The following is a 24,207-nucleotide window of genomic DNA, read 5'->3' on the forward strand; positions in this document are numbered from 1 at the left end:
CGTTTAGATTCGTCTTATGTAATGGGTTTTGTAAATAGTCTACGTTTAATACTCCTAATTAGTCTCTAAATATTCGATGTGACACGTGCTAAAAATAAGTCAGTGGAAGAAAATACCCCCGTAATTTGGTTTGGTCGCTGTCTTCATCTTGGTACTGCAGATTGCATCCTTTCCTGGACGGAGGGAGTACATTTTAAAGGGGATGAAGTATATAATTTTTTTCTTAGGTCAATCTAATAATAACATTATTCCTTGAATTCAATCTGTCAAAGTGAGGCGGAGATTATTATTTATATGACTTATTTTCCAATACATTTCTGAGGAACAACGAAAGGGTATAACCAGACAAATAAATTATCATTTTGTTTTTGTGACGGAGAACAAGATGAAAAAACAAATCTTTTGTATTCAGGAAGATTCCAAAATCACCCAATTTAACTTAGGACTCCCTTGTTGATATCAACGTATATAAATAAAATAATTTGGCATTGCTGCTCGTCGTGTGCGAAGCTAACAAATAGGATCGGACGACAAAGAACTTCTGTTTTGTTCGTCGACCAAGTTTTTGCACAAAGCCACAAACCAAGATACGCATGCTGCTCACTGGCAAGCAAGTAGATTATAATGGACTTGGTCGTTTTCAAACAGCAAGTAGGTTTATGCGGCATCACACATGTCTTCTTGTTTTTTGCGTGACAGTCATCAAACATGCTGCTCACTGGGGTGTTTTTATTCGTGTATTTTGTGTACATTATATTAAAATCAAAGAAATTACAACCTACCAGTCTCTTAGAGCTTCTGGTTGGGTAAATGTGAGTGTATGCATTGGGTTTCGCAAGGAAAAAAATCGTAAATCATCTGATATTTTTGCTGTCCCTAAGAACCCCGCCGTTAACAATTTCAGATCAGAGCACATTTGATGTCCACACAAGCACAATATCTATTCGGACGAGGAGCAGAACCACTGGATAATGCTCGTTACTGCTACCGGCCTATATGGACCGTGGAGGTGCACTCCGACGTGGCGTTGCTCCTGGTCCAGTACACGTGGACCTCGCACGCCACCTCCGAGCTCGCGCTGATCTTGAACCTGCCCATCACCACGGCCTTGCCGGCCACCGCCGTCGCCGTCTCTAACGGCAGCACCCCGAGGGCGGCCTCCGGCAGGAAGTAGGGCGTCGCCGCCATCCTGACGGTGTCCACCGACACCTTGGCGGCGATCGTCTCGGTCGCGCGCGCGCCGATCTCCCCCGCCGGCACCACCGACTCCCCCACGCCGTCGCCGTGGTACCGCACCGCCGTCACCACGTCGCCGTACCGGAACGACGCGTAGTTCGGGTTGCGCACGGTGACGTCCACGTGCACCGTGATGTTGAGGACCGGCGGGAAGACGTTGAGCGCCGAGATCTCCGTCCCCACCACCGTCGCCACCACCCTGGGAGACCGCGGCCGGAACACGGTGAAGTAGAGCGCCACGAAGACGACGGCGAGGACGACGAGCACGGCCACCAGCACGCCGCAGCACAGCAGGGCGCGCTTGTTCCTCGTCATCTCTCGGCCGTGCCGCCGTTGATTGATCGATTTGCCCGCAACCGAAGAGGAGGAGAACGGAGATGATTGATGGGTTCTTGGTTTTGGGGGTCAATGGGGTTAGAGGCGGAGAGAGCGGCCATATGTAAGACGGGAAGTTTCATCGGAATGTCAGTTACTCTTGTTTCTTTAGGGGCCTGGTATGCTATCGCTTTGCTCACTGGTGTTGTTTTGATTATTGTTTGGAGGTGTCAGCCGCCCGGTGATCAAGTCGTCTCTCCCAGCTCAGGGAGATTGGTAAAAGAATGCCACGGAGATTGGATACTAGTGCAAGATATTTTTTTATATGGTTATTACGTACTTATTACATTGACTATTTGAGTGGGGGTTTGGAAAATTTCACTCTGTTAGCATCCATGCTCATTCTGATGCAAAACTAATGTAAGTCATTTAGTTTTGGTCATTGTAGGTTAAATAAACTTCTTTAGTTTTGACTAATCTAGTTCTGATATTGTTCAGTACTCCTTATACAATTTCTCAAGAAAAAAATGTACTCCTTTTACCACATATATTACCCTACATGGCTGAGAAATGAAATGTGAGGACGGCTGATCTTCTAGAGGAACCAACTCACTGTATCTGTTCACAGGTACGCAAGTACTCTATCCGTTTCAAATTGCAGGTCATTTTAATATTTTTGATACATAGTTTTTGCTATGCACTTAGATATAGTGTAGTTCTAGGTGCGTAATAATATTTATAAATAAAAAAAATTAAAATAATCTACAATTTGAAACAGATGTATCGCTGTACCTATTGTCACTCTCACCGCTTCATGGCTGGTTATATTTTTCACCCCTCATTTACCCACTCGCTCTCGTACGTCTCTGCCTCGTCCGGCGAGATGGGAAGGTACTCGAGCGTTTGGACTCGTCCGATTTCGTTACAACATTTGCACTATTTGGACGGTCGACGCCGACGCGCTGTTTTGAGCCACTGGGAAACCAACAAATTCGATCACACGTATACTGTGCTCGTAGCCTTAGCCATTTTCGACGGCAACATTGTCCTAGTCCCGGCACCTTTTATAACGAGGATTCAGGTCCCGTAGCTTTCGATCTAGAAGAATGAGCGCCTTGGTCGCGTGTGTCGTGTGCTCTTGACTGTTGGCAACCCCCCACCCGCACCCTCGACGCCGATTTGCTCTGTTACCCGTTCTCTGACGAAACTGAATCGAAGAAGCCATTCAGGTTCAGCCTGCTGGTGCAGTGTTGCCTGAAAACTCATGCTTGCGCGCATGACCCTCAAACATTCGCAGCGCCCTCTTTAGGATTCTGCAAAGATTTTTCTTTTCAGCTCATGAGCTCTGGATTATAGGGCAGTCAGCCGCTCTTCTTCATCTCCTTCCAGCTTCTCCTGCTCTGAACTTGTGATGGCGCTGCCGCTGCATGTCCCTGCCTGACAGGACTACAGGAGGTGCGCGGCGCCGGCAGCAACCGCGTCTATTGGAAGGTGGTGGACCACGCCGCCGGGATTTCACGCAGGCATTTGGACACGAGGAACGTACGGCCGGAGAGCCGCGCGCGGCGGCGGCGTTTCCTGTCTGTCAAACTCGAACGCCGACCGGCCCTTGGAGCTCGCGAAATCCTTTTGCCCACGCAAGCTAGGACTGCCGCCAGACAGGCAGGAGCAAGAGGAAGAAGAGGAGAGGCACACAAGGGAAGGGACGCCGGCGTGAGGCGGCGCTCCGGCGAGCGGAGGACCGGATCGCGATCGAGAATTTTGCAAAAATCGATTACCCCCTGGTATTTTCATTTAACCCCCCATTTTGGATCGCGATTATTAATTGCGATCCGACTATTTTCAAAATAACCCCTTATCATTTTCATATACCCTCTGATTCAGGTGGGTTCGTCCTCCGCGCGTCCGGCGCCGCCTGCCGCCGCCGCCGCCGCCGTCCTCCGCGCCCACCAGAAGGGCATACCACCACCCATATGACCACCAGCGAGGCTAGCTCCGAGAATCGCGGCGTTCGCCGCCTGCAGAAGAAGTTGCTCTCGGTGATGAAATGCTGCACCATCACCTATGTAAGAAGCAGCAGAGGTTCTTCCTCTTAATGAAAAACGTGCCAAGGCACGGTCGCGAAAAAAAGAAGCAGCAGGGGGAGGATCTGGCATTCCGCCATTCCGGCTCATGTGGAAGAAGGAAGCTAGTGTTTTCAAGAAGGAAGCCCTCGTCGGAGAAGCCGTTGCCACCGTCGTCGTTCCAGATCAGGCGAGGTAGAGATCGCTCCTCTGAACCTTTGCGAGGTTGAGCAGCTGCAGGGGGTCAAAGCAACAACGCACAGTGGTGAGATTAGAGCTGCATAGAGGTGATTTATACTGTCAGTTGAAATTGTCAAGGCAAATTCGTCAGTCAGGTGTTACTGTGCAGCGAAGACTAAAGATCAACGAACTAAGTTACATAGACAGACAGAGACTATCTTCAGAATTCAGACAAGCATCATGTGTGACTCGTATAGTAGCAGGAAATTAGTGAGTGGGCAGTGGTTAAGCTTTCAGGTTTTGCTCATGTCTCAGCTCTCAAGTGCTGATGACTGAATTCCTCATCAGGACATTAGTGGAGGAGCCCGAAATTTCACTACTTGGCAGAAACAGAAAGCAACAAATTACAGACGACCCCATTGAAGACGGGAGTGAGGAACAACAAGGCCATTTCCGTCCACCTTCTCACTGAGCCGTACGTGGATGTTACGCTCATACAGCTCCCAGCCAGCAGGCAGTTAGTGATAAATTGACATCAAAACTCTAGTCGACAGAATGTTTTTTTTCCGCTCACAGTAGTAGTCCCAATATTCCAATATTACAGCATTAGCAGCGTTTTGTCTCGATGAAAAATATTCTGGTGACCATAATGGATAGATAGGATTTCTTCTCTATCCTTTGGACTTGAACTACCCAATTTCTAATCTTGTTGGAGATTCTTTATCTGGCTTTGACGTACGATGCCTTTTCTCCACTGTTTGAGAAAAGTTTTGCATCTTTCTTTTACATCCGAACAGGACGGGCCACTGGTCCATGCCTCCTACTTGTGGTTGTGGCCTTGTGGGGTTGGCGCCTCCTGAGCTGCTTGAGCAGCACCCTCTTGTAGGGGAAGGAATAAGCATGGATTCAAACCCTCAATAAACAAAAGTTTACATAGCAGTTCCAATACTACGTCTTGAACCATCTCTCCTGCATAATCTTATTATTGATCAGAAACTGAGTGAATAACGAGATTTCGTATCCCTGCAAGTACAGGTACAACCGATCACGGGTTCCATAGGGAGTTTGACTTCCTTTCCAATTTAATATTTCTCAACAACAACTTCTCTCATCCCCACGGATCTATTCAAAATTCTGGGATCATCCGCCCATGTTTCTATTTAGATGTATGGCGTGGTGTATACATGTTCTGCAAATAGAACGTATGGTTAGTTTACTCTATTTTCTCATGGCTTGTTAAACCTTTCCTATTCTCTTTGGATCATAACCAAATCAAAACTTCTCGAGTTATCAAAATCCACATAGTAAAATTCAGTCCTTGGCTATTCAAGTTAGATGAAATAGTAATTGTTTGTCTCATTGGTATACTATGAAATCCAAAATGATTCAAATATTTCATATCTCTCTTTGCTAGGACAATTTGAGCAGAAAGCCCATATCTATTATCTATTTTTTAGAATCGTATTAGTCTGCTTTTTTTTGCTATTTCGTACTGTATTCCTTTGTTTATGGGATCATTTTCCCTGAGGATTTCCAATCAATGGGGGCGTAGTATAGGTAGTTAGAGAGTGTTGGCTCCCCTAACTTGAATTTTTTTACCCATTCTTGGAGAGTGATAGGTTTGATTTTTCCGTACCGTAATAGAAGAGCTCAGAAGAAAGATCTAATTATGTAGGAACACGACTTGTATAGGCAAGCAAAGTGGAACGAACAAAGGCTTTCTAGAGAGTCAAAAAAAAAAGGAGTGAACAAAAGGGCGGCAGATGCACTATCAAGACAGGAAGGAATAACACAAACCATACTGAACTAAACCAGGTGATATGTGCATTAAGTCCCGAAAATAATAAACCTTGCAATTGATTGATTGAAGATTTTGGTCAACTTTGACATATTTACAAATCTAGTGTAGCTGCTTTCTTCTCTAGCTTTCTAAGAGCTTCCACTAATTGCATGATTTTTTGAGGAACTAGAGCACAACAACATTCATTGAAAGTTCTTATAAAACAATATTGATATTTACCTTATCAATTTTTTACTAGAACTTAAGTTTTTTTTTCACTTCGACACGTCTTCCATCAACACCTGATGATGATGATAAGTCAACTCAACATTTTCAGCTTATCTGCCCCTTTTACTTGCGCATATCCACTCCGCTGATGAAAAGTGAGCTATGGGAATCCTTGGATGGATTTTTTAAGCAGATGAAAAGAGGAAAACAGATTGAGTTACAAGAACAATCATATTGATCCTGTGTTGGCAATGTACCCTCCCTTCTTAGTCTTTTATTTTTTTTATCTTACTTATCGCTCCATTTATGTATTTTTTAGCTATTCTTTTTTATCCAGGTTGAAAGTACGCAAAATGGGGAAATCTATTTACACTGTAGTTCACCTAGTTTTTTTTCCGTAGGAAGCTCGAACTATATGCTAAAATAGATTTAGGGGATGATATTTTTCTCAAAAAGTGACCGAGCAAGAAAACGGATGCGCATTAGTGCAACGGCTTTCGCGCTAATTGCTCAATCTGTTGCTTGTTTGGTAAGATTACCATGAGAAATCTCAGGGACTGACTAAACCAAATGTATAGCGTTAAGATAAGAAGCACGCACTCCTACTAGACATGCAAGGAGTAAAACTCAAATATGCTTTCTTCCCTTAGGTATCTTAGGTATGTTTCTAGATTCTAGTCCGAAGTTGGTCGTTGATAGATTTATTTATTTTGCTTGCTCTCCGTTACTTTCTCTTCCTACATTTTGAAACCGAAGGCAATAAAAAAGTGGTTGAGCCATAAGATTTTTGATACTTTATTGGCTCTAAGTACAATGGGTACGTAAGTTATGTGTTTTGTTTAATGCTCCTTGGTGATTTTTCATCAATATGATTTATTGCCCATCGAGAACTAACTGGTACTCAACATTCAAATCACACTATCCGAAAGTAGAAAATTCATCCCATTAACTGAATGTATGTGACATAGCTAAGGAGATACCATTCCCGAGGACAGCAAACTATAAGGAAGGGAAAATGGTGGATTGTGGCTCCTAAAGTTTGGGTATGACTCCATTACAGGTAGTGGCTACAAACTGGTTCTTGGGTTAATTATGATAGGACTAATTGTTGACGACATAGGAGGTTTTTCACACCAGTATCTACAATACTTGATGCTAGGATGACTGGAGTCATGGAGCTTGTTAGGTTTTCAGATCTAGGTTCCTATCCTACTTAGATACTTCAGCTTACGCGGCACATCTCTTGCAGCCTATGCCGGCCTAAGGTCTAACTAAATGAGCCAATGTTTCTAAATCAAAATGCAAGGTTGTAGGAAGAGGAAAGTAGAGCATAATATGCAAGCGCCGCTTACGGGAATATCTTAGCCAGTTGAAAGAAGTGCCAGAAAGTATCTTCTAGTGACTTAATTTGATCTTCATATAAAAGCAAGCTTCTTAAGTATTTCTTTCAAAGAAGCAAGCAATATGACATTTTTGTCATAAGAAACCTGGAAAATCAGAGTTCTGGCCAAGAGCTTCATGTGGGCCGAGCCGCCAAGCTCCCCCCGCTAAAGTAAAACTGGGCCGGCATGCTTCAAGAAAAAAAGAAGAAGCCCTCTTGCGACGTGGAATCCTAGGCTCAGCCCATTATCAGTGACGTGCGAAATACTCCAAATTTACATCAAAATTAACCACACCGCACAAGCTCCGTAAAAACTAGCAGTACATTCTTCCTTTTTTTAAAAAAAAAACTACCAGTACATTGTTGGATTTTTACTGCATGGTACATTCTCGTAAACCATAGCTGCCGCCGCGCCACAAGCAAATCCAACAGCCATCAGGTGTGCACGCGCCTAGCCGCCTACTCATGCTCGTGCGCATGCCCCGCCGGGAACCCCCCGCCGGAGCCGGAGACCGCGGCCCTGGACCCGGTGCGCACGGTGGAGGCGCACCGCGAGCTGCTCTCGCCGTGGAACACGTACATCCGTACGAGGCAGACGACCTCGACGGTGACGGGCACCTCGAACGCGTGCAGCACCAGCGCCTTGCCCACCACCCTCACCACGGCCACGAACGGCAGCACGCCCGCGACGGCGTCGGCGGCGAAGTGCGGGCTCTCGGCCACCCTCACCCCGTCCACGACGGTGACCGGCTCGACCCGCGCCGTGGACTTGCCGCCGATCTCCCCCGCTGGCACCAGCGTCTCCCCGACGGGCGCGCCGTGGTAGGTCACCGCGCTCAGCGCCGCGCCGTACCGGTAGGGGGAGTTGCTCGGGTTGGTGACCACGACGTGGACGCCGACGGAGACCCGGAGGGTCGGGTGCGGGAGGAGGGCGAACTCGTCGATGCTCAAGTCCACGGGCGTCGCCACCACGCGCGGCGGACGCGGGCGGTAGTGGAGGTAGAAGGCCAGCGCCAGCGCGCCCAGGATGGCCAGCACGGCCAGCACCACGCAGCACGCCGTGCAGTGCGCCTTCCTCCTCCTCGACATCACTCCCTTCTTCTTCGTGGCCTCCTCCGTCATCTCCGCTAGTTTTCGTTGATGAGTTCGTGGTGCTGCCGGCCGGGCACCATGTGTGCTCGGTACAATGTGTGATCGAGAGAGTTATATAACAATTTGCTCGATCGGCATGCATGCATGAATCTGTTGGTAAGGCCGTCGTCTCTGGTTAGCGATCGGTTGCTTGCTTGTTCTTCGGTTTTTGGATTGGTGGTTTGGAAATTCGCGCGCATTGTTTGAGAACTGAGTGCTGGTATCCATCTGCTGCGGCTAAACTATGCGCATGGACCGTTATGCACGGCACGTATACAAACCGAGTGGTTTGCCTTGGAATGTGCCTAAAACTGAAGTGAAGTACAGGATTCAGTTTGGTTGCTTCGGTCCCTTTTGATGGTTGATGTAATCTCAGTAGGTAGGTCAATATTTTAGAGTAATCGCTCTAGGTAGGTTTCTCCTCCCACTGGACGGAAAGCATGTAACAATCGGTTAATATTGCTTGCTTCCTCGATCTGGCCCCCGGTGATATCTCATGCATTTATTCCATCACTATCAGTTGTGTAGTGGGACATCAATTCTAGTTCTAGCTAGCTAAACCAAGTAGAGTTTGCTGTGTGCAAAGCCTTGCTAGCGCATGACCTAAAGACTAGTAATTTACTATCAGGTAAGCATCACACAGGAAAAGACGGTCACTGACGTGACTTGCTCGGCTGCGCTTGGATGATTTTTTTTCCCCCCTGTTCTATCAGCACGTCCAAATAAAAAGGGACGCCAACAAAAACAAATAGCCGTCGGTTAGCGCTGCCGACTACCACCAGCAGTTCACCATGCGTGCGGGTGCGGCACGACCTGACGTGGGTGTCAGTGTCGATGCGTGATCACGGCTTGGTTGGGCCGAGTTTCTGCTTGACTTCAAATCGATCGGCCCCCTTGACAGCATGTTGGGCTCGGTCATTCCAGCCCACATGTTAGATATTTGGGAACGGTAGTCAAGTTTGTCACGATCACTCGATCAGGATCTTAGTTAGATACTTTTTCACTCCAAAGGAAAGCCTATGTTGTTGATTTTGATATCTTTAATGAAGAATTCGTAGAGTGAACCGAGCACAACTCAACTAAGATTTTTTATAGTGGAACCTATCTCAATCTCAATGGTGATTTCAGATCTACTAGCTCAGTCTCTTGAATGTGCTCGTAGCGGTAGGTATCGGGGATAGATAATTAGTACCCGCAGGGAAGAAAGAAGACGGATTCCTACTAGAATTCCTCTGTAATTCGAACTCATACCATTTAACTCTACTAGGACTCTTGCCTTGTAACCAACTAGTAATCTTACCCCTGGATTATATAAAGGAGGGCAGGAGTCCCTAGATCGGTAAGCAAAGACCTTATAGAACCACCAAGAGGATCAAATCCTCAACACCAAACAACACCCAAGCGCAGGGCGCATAACACTCAAAACAGGACGTAGGGTATTATGCTACTCTGGTGGTCCGAACCTGTATAAATCCGTGTCTTGTGTCCTCATTTTTACCTTCGAGTTCTAGGTCCGACGATCCCCCACCAACCAATCTACTATCTCAGAATACCTCTCGGTAGTTTGCCAGATATAAAACACTGACAGCTGGCGCGCTAGGTAGTAGTGATCGTCGAGATTATCGGACGAGCTTGAAGAACCTCATCATCAACATCAGTCTACTTGACAAGAAGCAAGTCGCCAAGTCGAAGTTCCGAGCAGACAAATCTACGCCGAGACAGAATCGATGCGCTCCGCGTTGCAGTCGAAGACTGAGTCGGTTTCCGCCGCAGGCTGCTATACGCGGCTCATCGATCAAGGCAGAGGCAAATCCGATTCGAGTTGGGAGATCAGGCAGACTGAGGGACCCACACCACAATTCCCAAGATGAAAAATATTTGTTACAGTCACGCGCGGATTGAGGCAGATAATCAACTCCAACTACTCTCCGTGAAAAGCAATTTTGAGGGATTTGTGCTACACGCACACGGAAAGCTACCACAAGATCTCAAAATCATAGCCTAACGTACGTAGAAGATGTACACGAGAACTTCCACCCCGACGTCCAGCTGCATCAAGTCGCTGACGACTACTTCGACTACTCGTCTCGACTAGAAAACTAGTCGAAGATGGGCCTCACATTGTTGACAGCTAGTCAGAATCAACTCCGACTAGCCGGCTTCATCAACAACGATCGCAGCTTCACGACAACCGCCACGACTTCGTTGACAATCATCCACGAATCAAGCTAAGTCACTTTTTTTATTATTTTATATAATTTTTCTGGCTTATTTTTCGCATGCAGGGACACGCGCCGAGTAATTTTTTATGTACGCCTCTTGACGAAAATTACCCTCCAGAGCTATACTTTGCCAATTATTCCTGGGGCATGTTAACCAACAGCCATGGGCTTGGTACACCGAATTACGAAGGCTATAGCCACGGGTTTTGTGCACTGAGTTCCGGAAGCTCTGTCAACAGGCTTGGTACATCAAATTTCGGAGGCTATGGCCACGGGTTTGGTGCATTGAGTGCTGGAGGCTCGCAGCGGCTACACCCTAAGAAGGCACAAATCCTATACGTAGCAACACACGCTCTCCGCGCAAAAAAGGCATAAAAGTCTCAATGACTTTACGCGCAATCGGGCAGTCTTTTTGTCGCAATGCCGACTACTTATGTTAAATGTCTTCTCTTAGCGGTTGTTAATCTACTCGAGGAGAACACGCCTCAATTCATGAAAGTCTCGAATCTTCTATCATGCCTTAACGCTAGGACGCAAGATAATAATCTCTATAGCAGCAGTGCCAATACGCGTGCACGAGACAAAGATCTCACACGTAGTGGCAATGGCTAGACATGGACTGGGAGCCTAAATGTAACAGGCTAACTATTCAGAAAAATATGGTCGAAACAAGAGCATAACGCACAATATTTACATTACATTCATCACTGAATAAATTTCAGTACTTTCAATATTCCACAATATGCTATATAATGTATGCATCTTTTTTTTCTAGGTCAATCTTCGGCGACGACTTTCCATCAGCGTACCTTCAATGGCTCAGCTAGTTCCCAAACTCGGAGGCTAAGTACCAATTACTACTCGAAATACCTCCAGTAGCTTCGCTAGCTCTCAAGTTTGGGGGCTAAGCGCCAACTAACTACTTGACGTAGCTCCTATGGCTCACCTAGCGCATAAGCTCGAGGGCTGAACACCGCAAACTACTCAGATGACGATTGGCATGAAGACTAAAGCTCGCTAGACCCTTGAATTGATTATCTAACCATTCCAAGGCTCGGGCAGTTGATTTTTTCAAGATGAAAGAAAAGGATTCAAAATTTTATTGACTCTCAGCCTCTTCGATTCAACCTAAGGCTCGGGAGCTACTCCATTTGGAGTGCGACTTTCGCCGCTTTCCATTTCACATTCCAAAGATGAAGATTATAAAATCAAGATGATCAAGAGCTTGAGCACACCATAGCCTCATGATAGCTTTGAAGAATTTTGAAGATTCAGCCAGATAAAGTATTCGAGAAGCACTAAACTACTTGGCGAGAATCTAAAATGTACTCGAAGACTGCTGCATTCGACTACGAAGCGCTCGGGGGCTTGTCGGGGATAGATCCCCAGTACCCGCAAGGAAGGAAGAAGGTAGACTACTACTAGAATTCCCCTATGATCCTACTAGGACGCATATCCTGTAATCCTACTAGGACTTGGACCTTGTAACCAACTAGTAATCTCACCCCCTGGAGTATATAAAGGAGGGTAGGGGTCCCTAAATCAGTAGGTGAAGACCTCATAGAACCACAAAAGAGGATCAAATCCTTAACACCAAACAACATCCAAGTGTAGGATGCAATATACAACATCCCAAACAGGACGTAGGGTATTACGCTACTCTGGCGGTCCGAACCTGTATAAATCTATGTTTTGTATCCTCGCTTTTACCTTCGAGTTCTAGATCCGGCGATTCTCCACCAACCAATCTACCACCTCGGGATACCCTCGGTAGGTTGTCGGGTATAAAACACCGACGTGTAGTTTCTCCAATATGGCCAGTCCTTTTTTTTCCGTGTGGGAACCACTGATCGAGCCCTGGCCATCCACAACTTATTTGTAACAAAAAAAATTAGATTCTTCCTCCAAAGGAAATCAAAGTAGATTCTTCGATTGCAAGAAAAATATAACTTTACGAATAAAGACTCAAAGAGGCCACTTTTATGCACCATTATACAATCAACCATCACTTGGAAATTAACTTGATGTGATGTACACCTCAGTATACACAAACAGCAACTGGTTGTGCGCACACAAATGCACATAGGGCGCGGAGCAGCTGAAGAATCGCTTTCGGAAAACACGACACCGACCAGCGCCTGATATGATCTTTCTTGCCCTGCACCCTTTCTGCAGTGATCGCACAAGCACCGGTCGCAGGCCCGCCACGCCGGCCGTGAGAGATCGACTGGATCAGCAGGTCGCGTGCGTGCATGATCCGCACGGACTCCGCGTGTCATCAGACTTTGGCCGCCGCCGCGTCGACGTCCCCCTCCTCCTTCTCCTTCGTCTCCCCGTCCGCCGGTTGCACGGCCGCCGCATTCCTCTCCACGTCCCCGTCGACGCCGCCGCCGCCGCCGCTGTCCCTCCCTCCCGCCGCTTGCTTCTCCTCCCTGCTCTTGCCCCACAGGACGTTGTAGAGGCCGGCGACGAGGAGGACGCTGCCGATAATGCTGCACCCACAGCGGATCGGATGAGGACGAGATGAGCCGTTAAGCGTGGGAGAGGTCATTAAAGCTTAAGAAGACAGCGACGCGACTGAATCAGGGAGGATCAGCTCGATATGATCTGCTCGGTCGGGACTCGGGACCCCCCCGATCGATCGATCGATCGATCAGGGCGACACGGCGCCACTTGCGTACAAGTCAAAAGGGGAGGAGGCACGAGCGAATGGTTTTTCCATCGCCGGTGACGTGGTTGGTAATCAGTGCGACGTGACGTGGTGTTACCTCCCCAGGCTGACGTCCTCGCCCAGCAGGAACGAGGCGATTGCCATGGTGAAGACGAGGCTCAGCGGCATCGACATGGACAGGAACACGGGGCCCTTCTTCTCGATCACCCAGATCTGCAGGTAGTACGAGATCGCCGCCACGACGATACCCTGGGAACGAATTGAACACGCAGAGACCAGTTGTGAGGAGATCGATCCCTGGTTGGTGAAAGCACAATAAGAAATCGCTAGTGCTTACCGTGAAGAGCACCGAGGCGAGGCTGACGGCGCCGGCGAGCTTCCACCGCGAGAAGTCCCTCTCGAGGACAAGGGCGATGACGAACGACTGGATGCTCGCGAACACGCACTGCAGCGTCGTGTTCAGGAGCTTGGAAGGGTACTCCAGCAGCAAGGGTCCCTGATTGCACGGCCGGCCGGTCGGGAATAACATTACTACGACTGCAAAAATTCGATCAGGCACTTGAACAGATCTTGATCCGTACCTGCTTCACAGTCCAGAAAGACCATATCACGATGGACGTTGTCATGAGAAAGATGCCCAGCGCCCACTCCTCCTTGGAATGCGCGTGCGCGGCGGCGGCGCTCGTGTGGTGCTTGAGGAGCTGGTGGTGGTTCATGGACTTGAGCTCGGGGCCCTCGTACAGCGCCAGCACGATGACGCCGCCGACGCAGAGGAGGATCCCAGAGGCCTTGGCTATGCCATGGACGCTCCTAAGCTTCAGGGTCTCCATCCTGTCGTGCAAAAAAAGGAAGAATGTTCAGTAAAGTTGCCTAGTAGTCGGCTGGTACTGAAAGTCTGAAACTACACATGACTGAAGGAAGCAAATTAAACACGGGCTCTTGGATCGGATTAAGTTCTCTATGACCTGAACATGACGGCCAAGATGAAGGCGACCACCGGCACGATGTTGAAGATGGCCGATGAGGAGGTCGCTGAAGCATACTTCAGGCCAATGCAGTACAAGTTGATCGTTCCTGCCATCCTGAGCAACAGAGCGCCAACGGCTTGGCGTTTCAGCGACAAGAACAGAAAAATTTGCGGCTATATGCTTCAGTCAAAGCACAAACTGCACGAACATACCCGTAGAAGGCGTGCGCGAAGATCTTGGCAGTGAGTTTGAAGTTCAGAGGTGGCGCCGGTCGCTTCCTGCAAGCGTAGAACACCATATGAGTTAATCTTATCATTCATGGTAACTTACTGAAAGCACACGCATGCCTGACTGAAGGGTATGGGTACCTGATTTCAAGGAAGGCGAAAGGCAACAAAAAGATGGCGGCGACGGCGTGCCGGTAGAAGACGAAGACCGTGGTGCTCATGCCCTCGTTGAAGGACGCCTTGGTGAGGATGTGCATGCCGGCATAGATGAGCCGGATGAGCACCACCGTGGCGTACACCTTGCCGTTGCCCATGGCGCCTAGATGGAATGATCGATGGTGTTTCAGCACAGTTGTGCCACTCCCAGAGCTCCCGCCCCTATATATACGCGATGGCCAGCCACCCAGCTTGTGTGAATTGCCAAGACTGTACAAGAGACTAAAGTGACATGAAAGAGGAACAAGCTGAAAGTTCTCTGCATGTTCATGCATGCAATTCGGATAACAACAATTTCAAGTAGCACAATGGTCGAGTTTATGGTCAAGTTTCATTTGCAATTCAAAAGATAAAGTTTCATGTGTGTGTGTGCAAAGTTCAGGTTAGCATTACAAGATATATCTGCTTTTGAGTCAATCGACAAGAACATTTCTTAAGCAAAAAAAAAAAGGCTGAATCTTAATTGGCCAAGTGGTCATGCTAATTAGAAAAAATGAGTAGTGCGCTGGCCACAGATGAATAACCTGCCACTTGAATAAGCAGCACGGAAGTTTGTTGGATAAAGGTCTGTGTAAGGGCAGCTTGTTTATGGAAAAGCTGTTCATCGGAGAAGCTTCCCTGAACTCTTGACCATTACTCATTTTTAATGAAGAAACATCACGTGCGGTGCAGCGAAATTGATTAGGTTTTGCCACGATAAGAGGTCTTCAGTTCAAAGACCTTTTTCTTGCTTAACTAACTAATCATGCATTCAAGGTAAATGTTCATCAGCTTCTTCTATTGACCTAAACATGTCAAACTCCAGGATACTAGGTGTAAGAATATTTTATTCGCTAATTGTGGCTCAGGTAATTTATTGTGTGGTTACTATAATTGATGTTCTAGTGTGATGATTGATAGACTAGAAAATTATGAATTGCTGGGTTCAAGTACTCTCTTCTCATCCTTTAGAAAATAGTACATATCATGTGTGTGTGTAACTATATGGACATCTTTTTTTTTGCGGGTAACTATGGACATCTATTCATAAGTAGGTGCATAAAAAATATCTATTTGTGAAAAGTTGTCTATTTGTAAAAATAATCATGAGATTAATCGTCATCATATCGTGTCAACAAAGCCTGAAACATTGGGCTTATTGGGTTGATGAGTCCTGAGAACTCAGTATGAACGTTCGTAATCTTAAGAAGGGAGCTATGCGTTACTTTTAAGCCATGCAAATTAGCATCATGATTAGTGGGTCCTCTACTGAAAGCCCAGCCAACTAAGCTATATTGCTCACTTCTCAAATCCTCTGTAGTGGGTCATGGAGTATCCTATACGGTCGTATGCGCAATGATTACAATTACATAGCCGTTTGGTATAATGCAAGTAGCGCTCACTGCAACCATTTGTTGGCGATAAGATGGTCATGGGTACCTCCATTTCTAACCGATCAGTAGCTTTCGTGCCATGATACAGAAGGATCCTGTTCACGTATGCAAATGCTCCCTTTGTGAACTTCTCTTTCCCTTTATAGAAAGATGCACGACCAGCTCGGCACCTTTGCCGCGCGCGTCCAAACCTGGGCATCCCCCTTTTTTTTTCTCTCTGCGCACGTAATTCACACACACCCTCCGAATGAAAAGAAAGCATCTTCCTGATGAAATAAAATGAAATGAAATGAAGCTGGAATGAGTCAGTAATTACCGTTGGCTGGAGCGGAACATTCTTGCCGGCCGGAGGAGTGGTGGCTCGCTAGAAGTTGAAGACAAGACGCATGCGATCGATGACGCAAAAAGGGCGTGGAATCTGGGACGTAAGCGGCATACGTAGGCAGTAAGGTAATCAGGCACTTGCTGCTGCAATTTAAGTTTAATTCTTTCTAGAATCTATGAGCAGTTGTTTCAAAAAAGAATCTAGGAGCAGATGATCGCACCCTGAATCTAGTGCGAATTGTTAAGTTGGATTACACTGTTACAGAGTCAATCGAGAGCAGACGCGTCGTCGTTGTGCGCAGTCAACTTGAGTCTTTTTCTCCGCTGAAGCTAGCATGCTGTGCCCGTAGAAAAGGAAACAATAAAAGGAGGAGGAACGACTTTGATGGAAAACAGGAGGAGAATGGGGTAACAAAAAAAGCTTCTTTTGATTCACTCGACACGACAAAGCTCTCGTGCAGAGGGCATCTTCTGCAGGATGCTTTTGGATGCTCCATCAATCGCACCGAATTGAATCATGCACAAAAAAGGCTTGTTAACTTTTCAACAACGAAAACCATACAGTCTCGTCCTGCAGCAAATATCTCATTTTTTTGGGTGAAATTTAATGTAGAACAATGAAAAAAAATTCTTTGCTTATAGTGCGTTGTAGCAAATATATATTTTTTTTACATTCCTGCAGAAATTAAATAAGCTGCTCCCAATCAATTTTTTCTACTACGTTCTTTAAAGTCATGATATTTAATACAACAATAACACACTACTAACTTCATCAATTCATGGTAATTGTCACGTTTTCACATTGATGTGCGTCTCATGTCTCAGTGGAAGTTTCATCAAGAGTTTCATGACCATTAAATAATATGCCACATCAGTAATTTTGCTAATGTGGCAAGATCATTATTACGAGGAGAGAGGAGAGGAAGTTTCATTATGTGAGAGGAGCAGACACAGTTACCAAGTTCTCAGCTTTCGTGACTGTGTTATGGAACTATGCAGACTAGGGTGGCTAGAAGAGAAATTTTAACAGATATTAACTCATGATGGGTGGTCGATAAAATTATGAACCAAATTGGGAGAGATGGGAGTAAAACATATGAACCACCACATTTACCTCTAGGTTGGCAATGGACACCTTGGCTATGACTAAGCTGCCGACCAGGACGTCGGGACCTGTGTGGGCTTCTATTTCCCTCGAAAAAAGAAGCTACGACGTCATGAACTCTCGTCATTCATGATTCGTCACCATCCTATGTACTGTACTGTTGTTGCGTGTGCTAAGGAATGTCATCATGCATGCGGTGTGCTAAGGAATGTCATCATGCATGCGGACAAACCGGGTCAGGAGACAAAAAAGCTTAGGGCTAAGAGTATCTCCACCAAACTATGCATTGGGAGTTTTATTAAAAATTTCTTTCCTCAAAATCATACCATTCCACAACACATTTCTAATAATAAATTCTCTAAGGCCCCGTTTGGATCATTGGAATTGAATTCCATCCTAATAATCATAATTTAGACACAAATTAATTAAGCTAATATAATTGTACGTGGAATATAGTTGTATATTATAGTTGGTGATATGGGAGAGATACTTGTATGCTGCACTTCTACTATAGAGAAGCGAGTCTAAGAGCGTGCTATAAGAATTGAATTCCATTCTAATAACCATAATCTATAGAATCAATTTCCATCTCCCACCCCATGAATTTAAGATAGGCTTATATCTAAACTTTGGAAAGTTGTGGAATGCCACATTCCAACATAAATTAGCCTACTCCATTAAATAGATTCCAATTCCTTGGACCCAAACGGGGCCTAAGATTTTTAAACTTACCATATCAGCACGCGTGGGCCATGAGTTGGGCTGCATCTGGGTTGATCCAATCTAAGTCCATGACTACTATGATAAAACTCCGAGTTCTGCTTTAGTTTTTGCCAAAAACACAACAAAGATCTTAATCAAAATGTCAAAATGGATCGATCTATATTTGGACATGACATGCATAGATTGTATGATAAAAATTGATCACGTCTTGACTTCAAAATTGATGCCAAAGTCGGTCAAATACAAATAAAACCTGCCACATCGAATCTCTGGAAAAAAAATCAGCTAGGGACTGAATTTTTGCTGACTTCATGGCCTTCTATCTTCCAAACCAAAGTCCAAATCAACAAATCATTTATAGAAGATTTGTTCACCTATAATCCTTCTCAAACTTTTGTATTTACTGATCGAAGGGCTTCAACATGAATTTTTGAGAAATTGAATCAAAATCCTTACCTACCACGGCTGTTAACTGAGTTGGCCGATTGAGGCCTCGGCCCGACGGCCGTTAGAACGCCGTCAACCCGCAGCGTCCATTCTCTGCCGGCAAGACATGCCGCTCTGTAAAAATACGACATGTATTAGAGTAGGATTCTATTATTTTCCTGTACTCATACCAAGCACCAGGAGTTCTGACCTTGAGGCTCCTCCCCAAGCCAAGAGCTGGCTGGGCCTCAGGCTCCCTTTGTCTCCCTTCCTTTTTCTTTCTTCCTGCTTCTTCTTGCTGTGGACATAGATCGAACCGAGCTCGATCCAGACTACTTCGCCAGCCAAATCCAAACACCTCCGACCGTCACCTTCAAATTGCTACCATCCACGCCTTCCTCACCTCCCATGCTCCACCCTCCACTACTCCTAGGCGTTGGGCATGGCCCCTTCGGTCGGGGATTGAGGTCCCCCAACCTGCCATTGCCGATGCCGCCCAAAGCTCCGCCTCGTCGCTTCCCCAAGCGACCATCAAAACAGAATCCTAGTGAGACGCTAGTGCCCACGCCCTCGCTCCTCCCTCTCTCCGCCGCTGTGGTCGTCGGAATCGGCGCGCCGCCAGTCCGTCGTGCCACCGCTGGCAAAATAAATCGCGGGAAACTAATGGCGCGCAAGAAAGGATGAGCGTGCAAGGGGTGATTGGGGAAGTGCTAGCTCGCGTAAATATGCCGGAGAACGGAGGTCGGATGCTGGTTGCTGTATTTTTTTGGCGAAAATGGGGGAGTTGTTGGAGCGTGGGATTTCTCCTTTTCTCCCTAAATCTGATTTCCTCGTTGTTTTAAGGGGCTCTTCGAGTTGCTCTACGCCGCTAAAAGGAAGTAAAAACACGGGAGCCACCGTACCTCTAGGCTGGCAATATGGACATGTCTGTTGGGCCTGTGTCAAACTACACATTTCCCTCAGGGAAAAAAGGTGCATCTACCGCGTCATAGATCACCCAACCTTTGCAGACTTGTACTCTTTGTAGTGTGTGGTAAGGCGTGCCGTCATGCATTTATGCATGCATCACATGTGGTAATGAGAATGCATGCATCTAACTTTTGATGTTAGGGAAAAATTGGAGTAGTCAACATAAAGTCGAATGCTTTAGGAAACAAAAGTGTTAGGCTTGTTCACAGGGTGGCCCTATCAGTCAAGGCTGAAAGATGCATGCATGAGATGTGAAGTGGTAAGTGCTCTAGTTGTGAGCTGCCAATCAGGATTCAAATTCTGGGTCTCGCAAAAAAAAAAAATTATGCAACCTCCCAGATGTCCTCCCAGGAGAGTTGGGCCGAGGTACCGAGACCTGGCTGCATTTGGTGGGCCCAGGGAACCCAGGAGTGTACGTACAGGCCTGATGGTGGGCCCACAGAAGAACTTGCGTATAGCGAACAAACAACGCGAGAGCGAATACGGAAAATCCAACCCCCGATACCCGTCCGTCTTGTGCCTGCTCAGAAGGGGAAAAGAAACGATCACCGTACGGGCAACGGAAGGCCTGCCGCCGAGGCAGCAGCGACGTGCCGTGGCGACACGGCGCGCAGCAGACATGAGGAAGAACAGCGGCGACGCCTTGGTCGCCTGGTCGGGGCGCGGCGACCGATCGGGCGCGACCGCGCGCTCGCGTGCAGGCTCCGCGCACCTTACGTACGCCGCCTCTCGCTCGACCCGGGCCAGCAAACCTGCCGACGGCCGGTGCCGTTTCTGACTTGTTCTGGAGCGGCCGCATGGACAGAGCGGAGCTGGCGTATCTCTGTTGGCGCCGGCACGGTGATCGCCGGGTGGCGGCCGAATCCAGCGCGAGTGCTCTCCGAGTGCGTGGACGCAAGTCGCCGCCGGGCAAAAGTCCCGTCTCCTACTCCTTTCCAACCCATTAGCGAAAGGTTTGTTGTTGATGGACACCAATCCTTCCTTCCGTCGTAACAATTGTCTCGCGTTCGCGGTGGTGTCCGTACAGTGCAGATAGTGACAGCGCATTACCCTGAATCTTATATATTAGTAGTAGTAGTAGTAGTATCATCATCTTCCAAAGCCTTCACGATCGCTCCTTTTCAAACATTTGTTTAGGTACTGATGATGATGACCTCGAACGGTATACGTACAGTACAGAGGATGTGCGCGGCAAACCTAATGGCGCCAATAATGTGCGTGCATCGAGCTGTGAAATCCACTACCGCGCGCGCACATCCTGCTGCCGCCATGGCATCGTGGCGAACACGCACGAGCCCTGACCTGATGCTATAGAATAAGGGGAATGATGCATGGTGATTGAAGCCACACAGAAGCTCGCTGAAAGCGACGACCGAGGCTTCCTTTCTTTTTATTCATTCATTCATGCGGTTGGTTGGATAAACATTGTGCCGGGGCGCGTAGATACAATGGCACAACAGACATCATCTGGTTTATCATGCATCAACCCAAACCCAATCAATTTGGACGCCACAATTTAGTTTCGGTGGCTAGCTGCCTGCTGTTGTTCTCGGCACCCTGAGAATTGAAGCCAGTGGCCTGAATAGCTTTGGCACAATCTTTTCTGTCACGTCGTTTGGCTGACAGGTGAATCAGACCTTTGCTTCTGCACCATCGTCGTCATCCGGCACCTGGGGCGCCTCCTCATCCGCCTTGCTGTTCTGCTGCGGCGGCAGCTCCAGCCCGGGTTTGCTGCCGCCGGCGGCGCTGATCTTGGTCAGGTCGTCGCGCTCCTCGATGCTCTTCCCCCAGAACACGTTGTACAGGCCTCCCACCAGCAGTACCCCGGCAAAGATGCTGCAGCAGATTCAACACACCGTACCGTCAGAGGAATTTGTTCATACAGCAGGAAAATTGCAGAATAGGGGTTCATCTGTGACTGATCGATCAGGACGTGCACACAGCACGTACCTTCCTAGGCTGACGGCGTCCCCGATGATGAAGGAGGATATGACGATGGTGAACACGAAGGTGAGCGGCATCGACATGGCCAGGAACACCGGCCCCCTCTTGGCGATCGTCCACATCTGCATGTAGTACGACAGCGCCGTCACGATCACGCCCTGCAGGTTTGGTTTGTTCAGAGAAAAGCATCAGTCGGATTGCACTGAAATATGAACTTGTTTGGAACTCTGAACTTGAGCAGTTTTTTCTGAAGCTGAAACATTACGCTGTAGATTATCGCGGCGAGGCCAACGTTCCATCCCAGCTTCCACTTGGAGAAGTCCCTCTCGGTTGCAACGGCCACGAGGAAGGCTTGGACCGACGCGCACGAGATCTGGAGCGTCGTGTTCATCAGCTTGGAGGTGTCCTCTATCAGTGGCCCCTGAAAGAACAGAACGAGTCAGCTAACTAAAGTTGCTGCTACTACTCCACAAACAACATTGTGGTCTGAAGATCATGGCTGAAACCCGAATGCGGTGCGTACCTGGAGCACCGTCCACAGGCCTGCTAGAACGTTGGACAGTGTCATGAGAAAAATCCCCAGGACCCATTGCTTCTTGGAGCGCGTCTCTGCAGCTCCAGCGGGGCTGCTGCCGCCGTTCTGAAAGAGGTGGTGGTGGTTGAAGGATCTGAACATTGGCCCCTCGTAGAAGGCCAGCACGGTGACGCCGGCGATGCAGCAGAGGATGCCCGCGAATTTCACTTTGCCGTGGAACCTCGTCAGTTTCAGAGTCTCCATCCTGCCACAGGTAGTAGCGTTCTTCTTCAGTTCATGAGCTGAGAATAAACTATAGCTTGTTCTCTTTGCTGTCTGCATGATATAGTCTTGGGGTCAACTAGTATTATAGTTACCCGAATATAACGGCTAGGATGAATGTGACCACCGGCTGGACGTTGTACAGTGCTGACGACGATGTAGCAGAAGCGTAGTTGAGGCCAAGGTTAAACAAGACACCACATGCTGTCACCCTGACAAAAAAAAATAGAAATATCAGGTTAAGGACAGAAGCACCTGAATTCTTGCATAACAAATTGGACTACAGGCCAAGCGTTGCAATGCAAGCTTTCTTCAGAACTTAAGTTATTGAGTGACTTAAAATAGAGTGAAACCATATACACACAGTAATCTAAAGGCCAGTTGCACTGTTTGCATGGAGTGTGACAGCGTGCTCTGTGCATCTGAAGCAATCATGGCAGTATATGCCCGGACCAAATCAAATGCAGAGTTGTGGAAACATGGAAAACAGAATATAATTACATATTAAAATACAACAAGATAAAACAGGAGAGCTCCTGATCCCGTATTTGCCTTCCAAAATCTCAGGCTAATAAGAAACTTCAAGCCTAAAAGAATACTATTCCTCAGACAAGGCAATCCAAATCCTGCATGAGCCAATCTTGAACGTGTATGAACATCTAAGAAGAATATAGAATCCATCTTACCCGTATAGGGCGTGTATGAACATCTTCCACCCAATCTTGAACGTCACCGGCTTAGCTTTTCGCCTGCGCACAACAAGATGATCAACATCTCAGAACTGATCACCAGTCAAACATAGAACAAAACCAGGCAAAAGTAGACATCAAGGCATCACAGCTAGGAATCTGATGACCTCTCGAGAACGAAGGCAGTAGGGATGAGCACCAGCGCGGCCGTGGTGTGCCGGTAGAACACGAACACCAGTGGGTTCATGCCCTGATCCAAGGCCACCTTGCTCATGACATGCATGCCGGAGTACATGAGCCTGATGAGGACGACGGCAGCGTAGGCCTTGGCGCTGCCACCCATCTTGGCAAGCATATTGGTAGTGGTAGCTACACAACTACAAGAGTCTTCTTAGGCTTGCGGAGGCAATGCTCAGACGTGTGGAACGAAACCCTATATATACTGCGTCGCAAAAGGCGCTGGCGCCGGCACGGGAACCTCGTAAGAGCATATGCCATGTTCCGGTGTGCAGGACATGGATAATCCGGCGATTGATCGAGCCCGGTCGCTAGTGCGCCACGTACGCCGTCTTGGCTAATCAGTGGTGCGCCAATGGGGGAGGAGGACGAAGGCCGATGGGAAATGCTGGGCACTCAGGGTGAGTCATGCATGCGAGGAGCACGGGAACGGAGCTTAGTGACGGGTGATCGGAGCATCCACTGATGGTGGGGGGGATTAGAGGAGAAAACAAAGGATGACAAGCAAGCGAGCGATCCGAGTCGGCCCCAACTTGTTCAGAGTGTAGGAGCATTAGTGGCTCAGCTGTTACCATTTGGAGCCCCAAGCAGGCCACTACATACTTTGCGTGCAAAGCTGCTCAAATGTGCATTAAGAGAGAGGCTAAGCATACTGTTTCATGTCAACGTTAATAGACATGTTTAGTTTGCATTGCATATATATATTTGGGTGATGACATGACAGGTGACTAAGCTAGAGGGAGCAAGGGGAGGGAGTGACCGATGGGACAAGCAAACCTCTGGCACATGTTGAAAGTATGTGGAGATCATCCGCAACAGAAAATAGTGCAGGCTGTGCTGGTTCTGAATGTTCTCGCCAACTGTGCTGTGCACCTGCTGGGTGGTCTGCCTGGATGGATAGCAAATGCAGGTGCATGGTGGTGGCGTACGCGTCCGTCGTCCCTAGTTCCCAACAAATTAAAGCTATTAATGAGAGTAGGTTAGATGTGATCAGGAAGGCAAT

General features: G+C 47.5%; 4 protein-coding genes and 1 long non-coding RNA gene across 5 annotated transcripts; 1 reads left to right on the forward strand and 4 right to left on the reverse strand.

Annotated features, from left to right (window-relative positions):
- Positions 1 to 825: 825 nt before the first annotated feature.
- Positions 826 to 2,047, reverse strand: LOC101770229. The gene has a single exon (XM_004957835.2). It carries the CDS (start codon positions 1,549 to 1,551, stop codon positions 985 to 987), a length of 567 nt encoding a protein of 188 aa, XP_004957892.1. The 5' UTR covers positions 1,552 to 2,047; the 3' UTR covers positions 826 to 984.
- Positions 2,048 to 2,650: 603 nt separating this feature from the next.
- Positions 2,651 to 4,483, forward strand: LOC111256314. The gene is made up of 2 exons (XR_002676376.1): positions 2,651 to 3,335; positions 3,436 to 4,483. It is a non-coding gene; the product is annotated as an uncharacterized LOC111256314 (long non-coding RNA).
- A 3,008-nt stretch (positions 4,484 to 7,491) lies between these two features.
- Positions 7,492 to 8,334, reverse strand: LOC101756040. The gene has a single exon (XM_004959655.4). The coding sequence runs from the start codon at positions 8,303 to 8,305 to the stop codon at positions 7,643 to 7,645; it is 663 nt and encodes a 220-aa protein (XP_004959712.1). The 5' UTR covers positions 8,306 to 8,334; the 3' UTR covers positions 7,492 to 7,642.
- Positions 8,335 to 12,468: 4,134 nt separating this feature from the next.
- On the reverse strand, positions 12,469 to 14,819 carry LOC101770624 (WAT1-related protein At5g64700). The gene is made up of 7 exons (XM_004957836.4): positions 14,544 to 14,819; positions 14,388 to 14,453; positions 14,173 to 14,289; positions 13,789 to 14,038; positions 13,545 to 13,703; positions 13,305 to 13,456; positions 12,469 to 13,028 (listed from the first exon to the last, which is right to left on the reverse strand). The coding sequence occupies exons 1-7, from the start codon at positions 14,714 to 14,716 to the stop codon at positions 12,815 to 12,817; spliced, it is 1,131 nt and encodes a 376-aa protein (XP_004957893.2). The 5' UTR covers positions 14,717 to 14,819; the 3' UTR covers positions 12,469 to 12,814.
- Positions 14,820 to 20,859: 6,040 nt separating this feature from the next.
- Positions 20,860 to 23,384, reverse strand: LOC101771562 (WAT1-related protein At5g64700). Its single transcript, XM_004957839.2, has 7 exons — positions 23,135 to 23,384; positions 22,965 to 23,027; positions 22,374 to 22,490; positions 22,006 to 22,261; positions 21,748 to 21,903; positions 21,489 to 21,640; positions 20,860 to 21,374 (listed from the first exon to the last, which is right to left on the reverse strand). Exons 1-7 carry the CDS (start codon positions 23,320 to 23,322, stop codon positions 21,170 to 21,172), a joined length of 1,137 nt encoding a protein of 378 aa, XP_004957896.1. The 5' UTR covers positions 23,323 to 23,384; the 3' UTR covers positions 20,860 to 21,169.
- Positions 23,385 to 24,207: the final 823 nt, after the last annotated feature.

The sequence above is a fragment of the Setaria italica genome, chromosome II, assembly GCF_000263155.2.
Source record: "Setaria italica strain Yugu1 chromosome II, Setaria_italica_v2.0, whole genome shotgun sequence".
NCBI classification, from domain to species: domain Eukaryota; kingdom Viridiplantae; phylum Streptophyta; class Magnoliopsida; order Poales; family Poaceae; genus Setaria; species Setaria italica.